At 47.9% G+C, this 14,710-nt stretch overlaps 1 protein-coding gene across 2 annotated transcripts in view; it reads left to right on the top strand.

Moving 5' to 3' along the window:
* Positions 1–14,710, top strand: part of CTIF (cap binding complex dependent translation initiation factor) — a gene marked incomplete at both ends in the record, with an annotated part of 115,759 nt that overhangs the window by 39,853 nt on the left and 61,196 nt on the right. For both annotated transcript variants that reach the window (XM_082336621.1, XM_082336620.1), the window contains one exon: positions 11,046–11,122. In XM_082336621.1, the coding sequence (XP_082192747.1) occupies positions 11,046–11,122 (77 nt within the window). The remainder of the gene's footprint in view (positions 1–11,045; positions 11,123–14,710) is intronic.

Genomic DNA, 14,710 nt, shown 5'->3' with positions numbered 1-14,710 from the left:
CTTTTCTTAGCTGGTGGGAATTTTTTTTTTTTTTTTTGCATGAGGAAGAGCCTTGCTTTTGTTGCTTTGGTTTGTCAGAGGAGTGGAGGAGACGGTTTTGCTCCTTGCACAGTGTTCTTGCTGGTGAAAGGCCATGGATGTTAAATGAATAATTTTTGGTGTTGATAGAGAGAAAAAGGCTGAGGCTGCCAAGCACAGAGACACAGGCATCTGATGACTTGGTTTTGGGAAGGGCAGGCTTGAGCCATCCAGCTCACCAGGGTGTCTCTGATCCCAGCAGAGATGCAGGCAGGAGGAAGGACCCCATGTGCCTTTACCATCTTGTACACAGGTGTAACTATATACAGTGGGCAAAGAGCAACATGCCAGAGAAGATGTCTAAAACTGCTTTCAGTAAGGTGCTTGGCTACCTAATTTAAGGCCGTAGGTAGACCTACAGGAGGGCTTCTCAGGTGAGCATGGAGTGTAGGGTGGTAGACCTCATATTGCATCCCAGTGCTGCCGTAGGGTCCTTGCATGACTTCAGAGCCACCGTGAAGGCATAGCATCTGTAGGATGCTTATGGCTGCTGTGCTGGTGGTGGTGGGCAGGGAGGGAGCCAGCTGAATGGGCATGGGGGATGTGCTGGTTGCCAAATTCCCATCTCTCTTTGGTAGCAAACAGTTTGACGACCACTTCCGCGTTGCTCATAGTGCAGTGCACCTGTGGTTTTCCCATCGTGCCCCTTTCTGCTCATTGGTCATACCATTCTTGGTGACCACTCAGACCCTTCCCAGCTTCTGGAGCTGAGCCCATCGTGTGGGCACAGTCCTGCCAGCAAGAAGGGCACCAAGGAAAGGAGAAGGGAGCTAAAGAAGTCCTAGAGAGGAGGAGCACCGTGACCTGAGACATCCCAGTAAGCAAGGTCTTAGGTGCTGGTCGCTTGGCACATGAAAATATCCAGGAGATGGGTTGGTTTGTTGAGTTTTGTTGCTGGTTCTTCTTTGTGCCTGCTTGGTTCTGATGAAACACCTGAAGGTATGTCCTCTTGGCCAATGTGAAATGAATTGAAGCAGCTTCACCCAGCTCCTGGCAGTCATCACAAAAGCAGCCATAACGTGTGCTTTCACTGGCAGGAAAGCTGATGTTTGAATGATGCCTGTGTCTTTGGAGTTGCGGTTGAGGTTCAGCCTTTGCAAGACACGGGAGAGCAGATACGGCCATCTTGCTGCTTGTCATGTAGCAACTTTTGGGTAAAAAGCAGTTTTTCAGAGTTTTTTTTTGGTGGAAATGCCAGAACTGTTTCCAAATGTCACATTGCTATAAAGCAGCTACAGACTTGCTTTTCTTACTCATCTTCATTTACTGTTCGAAGTAATCCATGGCTCCCAGAGGTCTGCAAAGCACCAGTGAAAAACCACTGGCATAATTAATATATGATGTGATATGATTGATACTCTGTGGCAAGTGCATAATGTTTTCTGTCCTTATCCCTGCGTTAAAACCCATTACAGCAGAAGGAATCTTAGTGCTCAATGCATAAAAGGAAAATCCTGGGAGGGAGCAGACGGACACTCAAGAAGCAGTTCCTTCCACCCAGGTACCAACTGCCAGTAACCTGGCAAGGAGAAAGTCAAGTCCTTGTGTTGCACAGCCCACATTCCTGAAAAGGAATGGGACTTTTCAAAGGGAAGAATGAGGCTTTTATAGGATGAAATTGGCATTTGCACATTTGGGTATTTTCCGAGCTGGGGTGGCTGCAACATGGGATCCTCACTTGCTCTCTCTGGGCTGAGCTAGACTAGGCAGAGACTTCAGAAAGGAGAAAAACTATTTCTTTGTGGTATAGTCCCATGGAAAATGCGTTGTCAGTGTCTTCTGCCAGCTGCAAACAGGAATATCTGTTGTATGAAAATGTTTCCAGCATAATACAAAGTGCTTGGAGAAGGAAAGGACGGTGATAGTCTGCACAGCTTGCTTCTGTCACAAAGGTCTACAAGAAAAGTCCACTGGTGGACCAAGAGGGGCTGCCACCACCATGACGTCATTCAAGTTGATAGCAAAATTCCCTTTGATTTTGGTGGCGCAACGTATGGATCACAGCGATATGGATTGTGGCAAAAAATGCTCGTTGACTTATTAACTATTGCCTGCGATCTTGGGGTGTTGCGAAACTTCATGCACTTGGAAGGCCTCCAACGGGAAGTGCCAAGGGCTGAGTGGTGAGAAAGCTCTCCTAGCGCCTCTGGATTTACCCACACTGAAAGAAAAGAGAAGCCACCTCTTGTTTGTAAGGTTATGAAGTTATCACTCTGCAAATAAGGGGTTTCTTCACTGTTGGACTGTACCAACTCCTGGGAGCTTGCATGAGCTGGAACTCCTATGGGCCAAAACTCCGGTCCACCCAAGAGGATAAGATTTGTGGGGGCTTGGTTCTGGGGGATTGCACAAATGCACATGAAAAATATGCAATCTTTTATTAATAATAAGGGTGCAATGAAAATATACTTGGATACAGCCCTTACCTTGTGCTGAGAGCGATGCTGAGGTTTGAGGTGAGCACACCCAGGCAGAGGAGGCTGTACCAACGCTGGGGATTGCACAGAGGTTCAACAGACCCTCCAGCTTAGAGGGTGACCTGGCCTCTGGTCCCAAACTCCCTCGTGTCCTCTGGGGTCTGTTTGTAGGTCACCTTAAAAATTCATCGAGGAGGTCTCTATTCTGCCTGCAGGTCGCTTCATCATGACACCATCCACCACGATGGCACAATGGGGAGGTGTTGAGGGTGGACGGTGGACAAAGGGTCCTCTTGCCATCTCACCTGCCTGCTTCATCTCAGCTGGAGAGGCATGGTCAGATGGCACATCGAGGTTCACAGCTGGGGGGGTGGTAGGCTTTGAAGGGGACAACAGACAGGGAAAAACAGACCGGGGAACGTGAAAAATATAGAGGAAAAGTATACTTTAAAGAAATGCAAGGTCCCAGAGGGACTGAAATAACTCGAGTTACAGATATTCCCACAGCAACCTCATAACACTGTCAGTCCCAGCTAAAGCAGTTCCTCCCTCACCCCCAAACTAGCACAAGCCAAGCAAAATGTAGGAAAAGCTTTCCAGAGCAGTGAGCGCAGCCCTTTCTCAGGATGAGCTTGGGCTACCTGGACAGACCGCAAACCAAATACCAGGTGTGGTGCCTCCTGATCGCAAGTGATGTGGGCGGTATTTATTCCCAATATTAGCTGAAAAAGGCTCCCTTTTCCAGGAGAAAGCAAACACAGGTCACCAACCCTATTTATTTTAATGATTCTTTAAATATTCTGCATTTAAGGACTCCAAGCAATGGTGTGGTTATATCTATATTTACTGGGTAAATGTATTTATTTACGGATGGGACACTTTACTGCTGACAGTGAGGTTTGTTTTTAAGCCTGACCGGGGTAGAGGAAATACATACAAATAAACAATAAACCTAAACAACACTAAAATAACATCAGTTAAAACAATTAGAGTTACTTCCACTCACGAAGTATTGTTCCCATTTTGCTATAACATGGGAAAAAACTCCATTTCCTAAGTCAGCTTGTAACTGATTCTGGATTTGCGGATTCTTGTAACAAAAGGGGATTTCTTTTGTCTGTTATTTATACTCTTCCTATGGTACCGCGTGTCCATGTCGGTGTGTCTGGAGCACCCTGTTTCAATGCAGCAGCATTTCCAGCCTGTCCCCATCTCAGTGGCTTGGCCAGGGCTTGGTGGCACTGGTTGGGCTTTTCCTCCTGCCCAGCGTGGTTGTGATGTGCATGTGTGTGTTTGCAGAGGCAGTTCCTCCTAGGAGACTTTGTCCTGGATTTTAAAGTTTTATTATATCTGAATTATGTATAATTCAGGAGCTTAGGGGCCGAGAGTTAAAAATAGACCCTGGAAAACTCGCTGTGAGTAATCAGTAGAAGGCATTGAGAAAGATTCAGGGTATGTTTCACTTGGGATGCTTTGCTTAATTATTCTAATGCTTTAATTGCATTTGCATCCTTCACCCCACACAGGGAGTTGGTTGCTGGGTTGTTCTGCCATTCTCTGTGTCTTTTATTTCATCTCAGAGCTGGCTGCACAGGCATGAGATGGGACAGCTTAGCTGCCACCGAGTATTTAATGCCACCGAGTATTTAATGCCACCAAGTATTTAATGCCATTTTAAATACTATCTTCCCTCTAACTGGGTGTCCGCTCTCTGCCAGGAGCTGATAGCAAATGCCAAGGAAAGGCGGTGGGAAGATAAGGGTCTACACAATACTTCTTTGGGTCTGGGTCTGCATGTGTAGAGTCTGTAACTCATTAAAATGGCCACCATTTCATGAGAGGGGATGTATAGACCAGCATTAATGCTCAGCAAGTGGGAATCCAGAAAGTTGCATCCTTGGGGCAACGTGGGAGGGCAGAGCCCTGTAGGGAATAGTGCTGGTGTTTTTAATGATAAATAAAGAGTGGTGTCTAGCTGCGACAGTCCTGATCACCGTCACAGCTATCACTCCTCTGCGCCCCTGTGCTTTTTTTTTGGGAAAAGAGTGGTGCTCGTCACTGAGGCATGTGTGCTGCAGCTATGCATTCAGCCTTTGCTGATGATGTACGATTTATGGTGTGCTCCCCAAAGACGCAGATAATCGGGAAATCCTCCAAACCGGGACATCTCCCAAGATACAACTTCCTATGCCTTCCATTTGAGGCATGGTGCACCATGCTATGATTCATCGGACAAAAACGTCCTACTGTCAAGATCGCACAGAGCATCCCTCCTCTGCCATGGGGATTGTCAGATCAGTGGTGGCAAAGCTGGAGGAGTTTTGCTCCTTTTCCAGCTCCTAGGTGCCTGGAAACTAAGTCCTCTTTGCCAACCCTTTAGTTGTAGTTTAATTTAGCCCTGGCTCCAACAATTGAGGTTGAAGAAAGCGTCGTTTGAGGTGGCCAGGACCCGTGTGTGCTGTGTTGTGGGTGAGGAGTGATGGTAGAGCCACAACCGTGAAGTGCTGTAAGGATTTACCTGCCTTTTGTCTTGGGTGAGGAGTATGTTGTAAAATTGTTGCATTTTTGTTCCATTGATGTTGAGCACTGATTGATTCCTTATACAGAAGCAGCTATTATTATAAGCACCTTCCAGGAAAAATGAATAGCTTGCAATTTGAAGGAACAGATTTGTCACTTAAATTTTAACAGAGAGGAAATAATTTCCAGGCAGCTTCCTGACATTGTTTGGTATTCTTCCATGGCTTCCAAAGCAGGTCAAGGCTTTGATTTGTGCCCCAGCCCTCTCCTTTCAAGAGGTAAAAAATTCCCCTTGTGTAAGAGAGGAGGGTGGGTGGCAGGGCAGCGCTGTGGAAGTTCCTGGAAGGGGAAGAGGCAACGGCAAGGGGTCTCCAAGGAGGTGGCTCTGCTGGAAGTGCCCACAGGACTTACCTGCATTGATAAATGCTGGCCTTGATGGAGGCGATGGGGATGATGCTGACGGGGAGGTAGCGGCGCCTTTGCCACGTTTTTCATGTGCAATTGGATGGCTGGGATGGTTGTACTGAGCATTGGTGCATTCAGCCCCATAGGCACCAGGAGTGTGGGACTGGCACAATAAAAGTTAAATACATCTGCAGCTCTGTGCTGTCCCAGACTTTCCTGCCGCAGATAATCCACCCTATAGGCAGATGAAAGCCTTATCGCAGGGTGTTGTAAGTCGCTGGGTTGGTTTCTGCGGATCATTCTGGAACCACAATATATTTATTTTTTAACACTCCCTCCAGCTTTGGTATTTCTGTTGTCGCCTTTGCACTGGTGGATGGGGCGTCTTTGGGGCTGCTGTGAACCCAGCCCCACCTCTCCCTTCCCACCCGCCCCCCCCCCCCGAAAATAAATCCCACCCTGAACTTTGTGTGCCATAAAACTGAGAGAAACTCCCAGCGCCTACCTCAGGCCTAATAACCTGTTTGTTCAGTTCAGGCCTTCTGCAACCATTTGTTTAAGATAAGCAAGGGTGGAGAAGTTTCTTTAGGGCACAAAAGGCTCTTGAGATAAAGCTCATGCAGACTGATCCCACGATATGGCTGGATCATTTCTTTTCCTTCTCTCATCACCCCACCGTTGGGTTTTTCCATCAGGCGTGGTGCTTTTCTCAACCTTTCGTTTGCTCTTGGGGTTTCAGTGTTGCTGTTTGGCATTCAGGCATCTTCACCTGCTTGACCATCACAGGCTGGGAGCATTTCTCCTGCATGGGGAACATCTATGGAATAGGTTGAATGAGTGGGTATGAGTGAAGACAGTCACTTTATGGGGGGAGGTTTCACATCTGAAAGTCAGGCTGCATTAGACATGAAGACCACGGGGATGAAGTAATGAACCCCAACCTCTCATAGCCCCTAGAGCCTTTGTGAAACATCCATGAATTTGGCCACCCCAGGCAACAGTTGCACTTCAGAAGCGCAGAAGTGGAGGAGAAGGAGGGAGGGTGCAGGTTGGTCCCAAATAGGACCATCCGTTTTGTAAGGCAGGCAGTTGTTGTCAGATGCCGAAGGAGTCCCTGGGATTTGCTACCTAAGGGTGGTCACAGAAGGACCAGCAGCAGCAAAAAACCTTGCCTCTTTGCTTATCCCCTTGTGATTTGCCGTGTGAATTACCATCACTAGTAAAAGAGGCAAAGCTGTTGCCTCCCTCCAACATCTTCAGCTGATGCTGCTGCAGAGGAGGCGTGAGAAAAATGATAGCAAAACTCCTGCTTGTAGCAGGTAGCTCTAAACCCAACCATTTTCCTCTTCTGGTCCTGCCCCTCTTCCTCGTGTCCCTCCAGTACCTCGCAGGTTAGTGGGCTGAGGCGTGGGGTGGGATGGCTCAGGAGAGGGATGTTGCTGCGGGGGCATCGATGCGGGGAGAAGCGGAGGCTCTTGGGTTGCTGCAGATTGCCAACAAGATCTTGAAAGCTTTTTATTTGTTCTTTCATTAAACTTTGATGTAAATGGGTCTGGGGCAGTGGAGAGGCAGCTGCCAGCTTTCTGGACTCCTGCAGGCAGGTGGACAGGGTTGAGCGTTGGGCAGACACCTTCATTAGGAAGGTAAAGCACAAAAAGAGTGCACGTGGGCATCAGACCTGCTCCCCTCTGCTGTCTGTTTGCAGCAATTTCGGTAGATTACAGATTTCCCTTGGCGTGTGCTAGCTGGCCATATGACAGTCACCTAAGCTTAGCAGACATCACCTTCCCTTCTCCAAGAGCTGCTTTCCCCAAAACATCGAAAATGAATATACACATCACAACATAGCTGATCTCTAGGGGACTGGCCTGGATAGCATACTAGTCCTGAATGCCCCTTCTCTTCCATAGCTGTTGATCTTTCTCCTTACAGCATGCATGTATATAATTTAAACTTGACATATGCGTACATGCATTAGAAGTCCCATGGGCTTCTCACGTTCTGCTCCAAGCTTCCCACCCTGTAAACCGCAGAGTGTTTTGCTCCAAAATTGAAAATGACCCTATTAATGGTCCTTCCTAAAACCATGGGCTCCTTGTTCTTTGCTTTTCCCACACCCCTTGCTTGGAGAGCCAGCAGACTGAAATGTTGGTTTGTTATATTCTCCTCAAGCCACCTGCAAATAAATATCACAATAAAACCGATGTGGGAGAGAGACCAAATGTGATTTTTCTGCCCACTGAGAAGTTGCAAACCTGCCTATGAAAACCATGAGCACCTGGGCTTGATGGTGTCTTCTGGCCCAAGCAGGAGCAAAAACCACTCCTCTTGTGTAGGTCTTCTTGTGGACCCATTGCGGAGCAGGGGATGGTCTTCTCCTTGCAAGACATTTCCCTTTGGCTCTGTTCTGGGATTTCAGCTTCACAAAGAGTGTGTCCACTGAAAAACGGAAGAGCTGCATTTCAGGTCCACATTGTCCTCAGCAAGCCAGCTCTATTGAAGGCACTTCCGTTGCGGTCCTGCATAACCCGTGGCAGGGAGCAGCCTCCAGACAAACCCAAGAGCCGTGTCATCAAGGCGCTTACCGTGCCCTTGGGACTCTGGCCTGTTCCCACCCACCCAGCACCCTGGGTCTTCTCCAGCTACTCCTCCCTCCTTGCAAGTCACTGATATTTCCTTTTACATTAGCTCGCTGCAAAAAAAAGTCGACTTTTCTCCCTTCCAAATTTAGCTCTGTTTAGGCACCAAAGTAGGAACCAGTGACTGTTTTTTTCCAAAGCATTGTCTCATGACTAGGACTAAGGAAGGGAATTGCTCAGCTGGAGAAGGGAGATCCTTGATTTTCCTAATGGGGACATGAAGTTCTCCTCTGTTCAGGCACAGGCGTGCTCCTTGGATTAGGAGCCTTATTCCCGTGTAATTAATCCATCTCTCACCCCAATGCTGTCTGCTGCTGGTGGGCAGATGTCTGAGGAAGCACAGGGATGCTCTACAAGGAGGACATGCAGCAATGCACCACTCTACATATGATTTCTAGTTGGAAAGAGCAGAAAGGCAGCTCCTGAGACTTAATGAAGGCTTTGCATTGAGGAAATCGGTGCTTTAGGTCCTTGTGTTCTGCAGAGATGGTTTTATTTTTCAGGGTAATTGTATTTGCACATGTGTCTGCAATGCAGCTTGAATTCTTAAAAATACCCCAAGCTTTAGCCCGCTGCGGTAGTACAACATTGGAAACAGTCTCACTGAATATTGTACTATTTTTAGCCTGATTTCCTAAACTAGCACGGCTGATGTGATTGGGCTGTGTGTGTCTGCTCCCTCCCTTCCTTTTCTCATTTGCTTTGGTACCCATTGGCCAAGTTCAAGCAAATTTTCAGAGGAGCAGATACCTTGGAGATATTAAGCTCCTCCTATGCATTCAGTGAAAAGAAGTGATTGGGAAAATAAGTGATGGGGAAAACTGAAACCACAGCCCTCAGTAATGAAGAAGGTTCAGTATGATTCTAAGCTATTAGACATCAAAGATGCCACACAGAATTAACCACGAGGTGTTTGGCTGCAGGAGAAGCCCAGGTCAGACCCGGTTAACTAGGTGATAACCCAACCACAGCCTCAGGAGAGCAGGTTGCCAGCTTCCCCTACTCCCAAACTACCTCTTCTTAGTCAAAGGTGGGCTATGTTTTAGCGGTGAGATGAGATCTAGGGAGCATGAGGAGAGCTCTTCCTGGCACAGGGTGCAGGGACGTGAGCAGAAGACAACAGAACAACATGTGTCGCTGAGCAGATCCTCACTGGATGAGCAGATCTGCAAGAAAGTTAAGGCAACTTCATGTAACCGTGCCCTCTGTACCATTGCTATGAGGGACCGTGTAGGACGCTGCGGCCGGTGTGGCACCTCTGGGTGTTAAGGGTGTTTTAGTGGGAGAGAAGGATAATTTGGTCACTGAGAGTGGGTACTACTCTTGAACATGCTTTCTAATGCCTGTGCTGGACCATATGATCATGGCACATCCGATTGTCTCTGGAAGAGTTAATAGTGAAGAAGAAAGGGAAACTACCTTCTCAGGTAACACACTTGAAGACTGCAGCCAAAGCAAGATTCAGATGAGGACATGGTAGCCAGCAGCAGGACTTACCCAGGGGCTGGGTGAGTTCTTCATTGCTTGAAGTCTGGAAGAGCAAAGGTCTCCGAAGTGGACGGCTCCAGCTGCCGTGGGAGCTGTAGGGTTGCTGCAGTGGCAGTTTCTCCAGGCTCTTTGCAGATGGCCAGGATGGATGGTCACAATAAACCCTGCTGGTCTTGGACTCGGGGATGCCTTCTCTGGTCTGCAAGCCTAAATTCATTACCATCCCCAGCAACCTTTCTCCTCTGTTACCTCTTCCACCAGCGGAGTGCAAAATGTTATTATCTCAGTAACTGCTACTAAAATTAACTGTCATTTTTAAGGCTCTTCACGCAGAGAGAGAGGGACATTTTTTTGAAGTCAGCGTGTTATGTTGTCATGCCAATGTGACAAAGCTGCTGCTCGATGAGATGTGTTCCCACCCAGCCCTTGCCCTTGCGCAGGCTGCTCCCTCGTGGTCCCTCACGCATGGTGATTCACCAGCAGCGGCTGGAGCTCAGAGGCTAAGATACATTGCAATGGAAATAAAAGGAGCGACTTTTACAAGGCTTTTATTGCCAGCCTGGGGAGTACAGTACTGCATAAATAAAAATCGCTATGGTTATGACAGCTCTGTAGTCCCTGGAAAATAAATAATACTTTGCACTTACATAGTGCTTTTCATACAGGAACCTCAGAGCTCTTTGCTCGCATTAATGAAGCCTCATGATGCCCATAGTAGGATGGTAAATACAGCACCCCTCTTATCAGATGAACATACCAAGTCAGAGAGTCGGCACCTTCAGTGGAGAGAGGACGAGGCAGCAGCCTGAGTTACGCCCAGCTCTTCCACTGACGTGACCGGGGCAAATCAGTAAATGTCCTGATCATCTCAGTAGTTTCCAGTAGGTGGATGCCAACCGCCCCTACCCCAGGGGCTGCATGGGTTGACTAGCTCACAGTGGGCAAGCACGGCAAGATGCTCATTACAAAGATGTTGACTTGCTAACGGCATGGCAGCAGAACCCTAACAGACTACCCAGCTGTGGCTCGTGTTCGCTTACTCCAGTATCATCAAAATGCTGCTGAGCATCATCCCCGTACGGACGTTTTTACAGTTGAGTTTTAGATAAAGAAATAAATCTGAAGGAAACAACCCAGTGAAAGTGGATGGTTTAGGTGCACCAGTGTCATGTGTGAAGTGGGTGAATTCCCTCTAGATGGTGTATATTGGGATCCATCCATACATGGTCCAGTTATTTGCCCCGGGTGGTTTCTCCCACACAGAAATTGCAGATAACTTCATCCTCTGCTCATTACAATAGCACTGAGAGGGTGCGACAAGTCTGGATTTCCAGACCTGCTTCAGTAGGGTCTGAGATGTTGTAAGGATGTTTGGATGGGAACTGTTTCTCTTATCCTGCTCACATATTGGGTGTAAGCTCTGTCTCACTCTGACCCCTTCTATATTGATGCCTCCTGTATCTTGGAGCTGATTGCTGCTTTTCCCTCCGTTTTACAGGGTTACCATCCATTGCCTCATGAAGCTGAAATCGCACACACCAAAAAACTGTTCAGAAGGAGAAGAAACGACCGGAGGTAGGTGAAACCTCTTTAATGTTTTTTTTAATCTCTTCTTCATTGCACATCTTCCCCTACTGTCTCATGGAGTGTCTTTGGACAATACTGCTGTTTAGCAGCTGCCAGCGTTGGGTTAATGCATAAACCCTTATTTGAGCAGTGGCATCCTGAAAATGCAGAGTCTGCCCACCCCCCCTGGTTTGTCTTTTAAATCTGGATTATGTCCTGTGTTGCTCCAGGAGTATCTTAAGGACCTCCTCTTCCCCTTACACTTATTCCAGCATAGCCAGATCCCCCCACTTGTATTAGAAGAGGCAGCTGGCAAGGTATTATCTGTAAAAGCTTTGAGTCCTTGTGACTTGCTTCCTCTCTTTCTGTTGAAAAGCAAAATTTGCTGACTTTCAGGGTCACCTGCAAAGCAGCTATGGTTGAGAGGGCTTTGCAACAAGCATCGGATGCCTGTCTGCATGAAGGAGGGGATGTGCTAAATAGGCATCTGAGTTCCTGTGGCATTGGTGATTTCAATCCATTGAGTTAATTTAATTGGCTCAACTGGATATTTAATTGTGTGAATTGCATATTTAATTATATGAGGGCATCTAGAGTCCTTGATAGGAACCGTGACTATGGTTAAATGTGAAAATAAGTGAGGAATAAGGGAGTTAGTTGTACTTGCAGCTTTATTTCTGCTGGCATGTTCTGCTGTGGCTGAGACAGCACAACCGGAGCAATAAAGCTTTACTAAAACCAGGAGTTTGCAAGGTTAATGTTATTGAACAAGAGAAAAAGTGGCCAATTTTTTCTCCTAGAGTGATCTGAAATTTGTGTCTGAGCTGTGATGCGTCACAGGGGGGATTTTCGGGGGAGTCCTACAGGTACCAGTGATAGTTGTTGGAGTGTGTCCTGAAACCTCCCCATCACTTCCCGAATTGTGAACAGCCGTGATGTAATTAATTCTGTGCTTGGTTTGGTTTTCCCAATTTTTACCAAGTGACCAAAAAACAGCTGAAGAGAGTTTGCTCAGGCATCCTAGAAACATTCTTCTGTGGGCAAGGCAGTTCGTCAGCAGCAAACTCTGTTTTCTCTCCTGTTTGGGGCTCCCTCCTTTTTTCCTGTATGCAATTTAAAAGACAATTTTGTCTTGTGATTTAGGGAAAAAAAAAAAAGAAGGGCTTGTTCCAGCTGGGTTACAGCCCTGTGATCACCAAAACATGGTTAAAACCAGGCTGAAGTCTGCCTGTGTTGCAAGAGAGAGCTGGGTGGGCTTCCTCGCAGCACTGGGCTGGGCTCCCCGAGAAATCGCAGCAGAGGCTGGAGCACCCTGCTCCGATCCTGGCTCACCGAGCGGGTCTTCCGCCACCATCGGAAGAGTGCATGATGCTGCGGGAGAGGAGACCTGCAGAGCCAAGGGATCTCCTGCCTGAAGCCCCATGCCCAAAGCTGCACTGGAGCAGACCCATGGAACTGCGTGTTTGTTCTTCCCTCCCATCCGAAAAACCGGCCGGTCCGAGGGATCACGCCAGACGTGTATTTCTATTTCTTTTTCTTTCTAGTCCCTTCAGATAAACCATCAGCAGACAGAAGCATTCAGCCCCACAGGGCATCCCTGCCTCTTGCACAGATGGCAAGGAGAAATAGCAAAAGAAACTGCCTTGGGCTGGGGTTGGAAGATCATGGGGTGAGATACAGCCCAGACCAAGTAGCAGTGGGATAATATTCCAGGAGAGACAGAAGCCTTAAAACCCAGTTGATATGGCATCATGCGGCAGCAGAAATGGGACTGTTTCAGCCCTAAGCGGTCACAAATGAAATAAAATGGAAATAGCAGAAGGGATGCAGTCCTGCCTGAGTCCTGCATGGCCAGCCATGGTGGTGTCCAAGCTTAGACAGAAAAACATACTTACTTTAACTGCAAAAAGGTAAGAAGCCGAGGTTGAGGGAGTGGAGTGAAACAAGTGTCTCTTAAATAATCATTTAAGCTGAAAAGACATGGTCCCATCCCCTAGACTTCGGCTGGGGACCTCAGCAGCCCCCCTCTCCCCGCACCACATGGTTTGATGCTGGGGGTTTTCAGGGTCCCCTTGCCTCTGTGGTGCATTTGGGTTTAGGAGGGGAGTTTTAGCCCTTCTAGTGCCACTTGAGATGGCCCCAGAGAGCACTCACTCCTTAAAACTGATTTCTAGCAGTAAGTGAGGTCTCAGAATGGTTATTTTATGAGAAAAACATGGTAGAAATAGGGAAAAAAAGGGAATTGGAAAAAAAACCCAGACTGTATTGGAGCACAAACAGATTACAAAGCTGTTCATAGTTTATTGCAGTGCTGTTATCTTAATGTCCCAGACATCATTCTGGGGGAGAAAAGCTTCATTTCAGGGCTGGTGGAGCCACACAGGTGGTATAAACATCCCTCAGGATGAGATTTGGTGGCCAGGAAAACAATTGGGAGTTACAGGCTTTTTGTTTTAAGCTTCATCTGGATACAGAGAGACTCAAAATTGCAAGACCGTGGATGGGGCATTGGGCAGTGAGGCTTGGGAGAGCCTGAGCAAAGACATTTGGTGGTGCATGGGTTGGGAGGGGGGTTAGGAAGCAGCTCTGGATGCCTGGACCCAAAGGAAGAAGAGCTGGCTTCTTATAAAGGGGTTGGTAGCAGCCAAGGATGGGAGTAGCATTGACATGCAATGGATTTGCCAGAAGAAGAGAGGTTGTCCTGCTCCATTGGTTAGAAGCAGGTGTGGTCACAAAGCCCTGGCACAGTTGGGTTTGGTTTTTATAGGGCAGCTTTTCCCCTTCTCCTGAAGGTTGTGAGCACTTGGCACTAAGCAGAGCCCCAGACCCCATGAGCAATGCCTGTCTGTGGTGCACCATCTCTCCCTGCCCAGGACCTGCCTTGTCTGAGAAGGATGGCACATCCCAGGTGACCATGGTGAGCATCCTCCTGCCCCATGCAGCAGTCACCGCTTGCCAGCGGACATCCAGCTTGGGCCAAAGAGTCAATCCCCAGGCTGACCTCTGCACAGCGCGCAGGTCCAGCTGGCCTTGCCTGGTTGTCGCTGACCTTCAGGTTGGCAGGTACTTTATATAACACAGCTATTATAAAAGAGTGGATGAAGCACATTGGTACCCAGAAATCTACATATTTTTTTCCAGCTGGTCTTATAAATGATACCTGTTGCCCCCCAGAGCCTGTGCGGGCTCCTCTCCTCTCCCTGACAGTGACATTCAGAAGGGGCCATGTCTTGGGCTAGCAAAGCACCTTTTGTTTCTCATGCGAAACGACGCTGACGTCCAGCAGTGCTATAAATAGCGCCCGTCCCCGCTTCCTTCCCGTCACCTTTCCTCGGGAAATGCTGTCACCGTGTTGCAGAGGAGCACGGCTCACCTACCCTGAGGTCTCTGCCATGCACCTTTCACTCCCCTGGGGAGAAGCAACCCTATGGACGTGCAACCATAGCTCTCTCCTTGCATATATGATGCGTTTTTACGTTCCACAAGTAATTTTTCCATGGGACGCATGCTTCTTTTGTTGCGTAAGATAGATAGGAAGAGCAGATTAGCAGTGTCATTAAAACAGGCTTCGACTTTCCCAGTGAAGGACCACTGTGG

Source organism: Platalea leucorodia (genome assembly GCF_965183815.1).
Source record: "Platalea leucorodia genome assembly, chromosome: Z".
NCBI lineage: Eukaryota > Metazoa > Chordata > Aves > Pelecaniformes > Threskiornithidae > Platalea > Platalea leucorodia.
The sequence above is the reverse complement of the archived record's forward strand: the minus strand, read 5'-3'. Positions and strand labels throughout refer to the sequence as shown.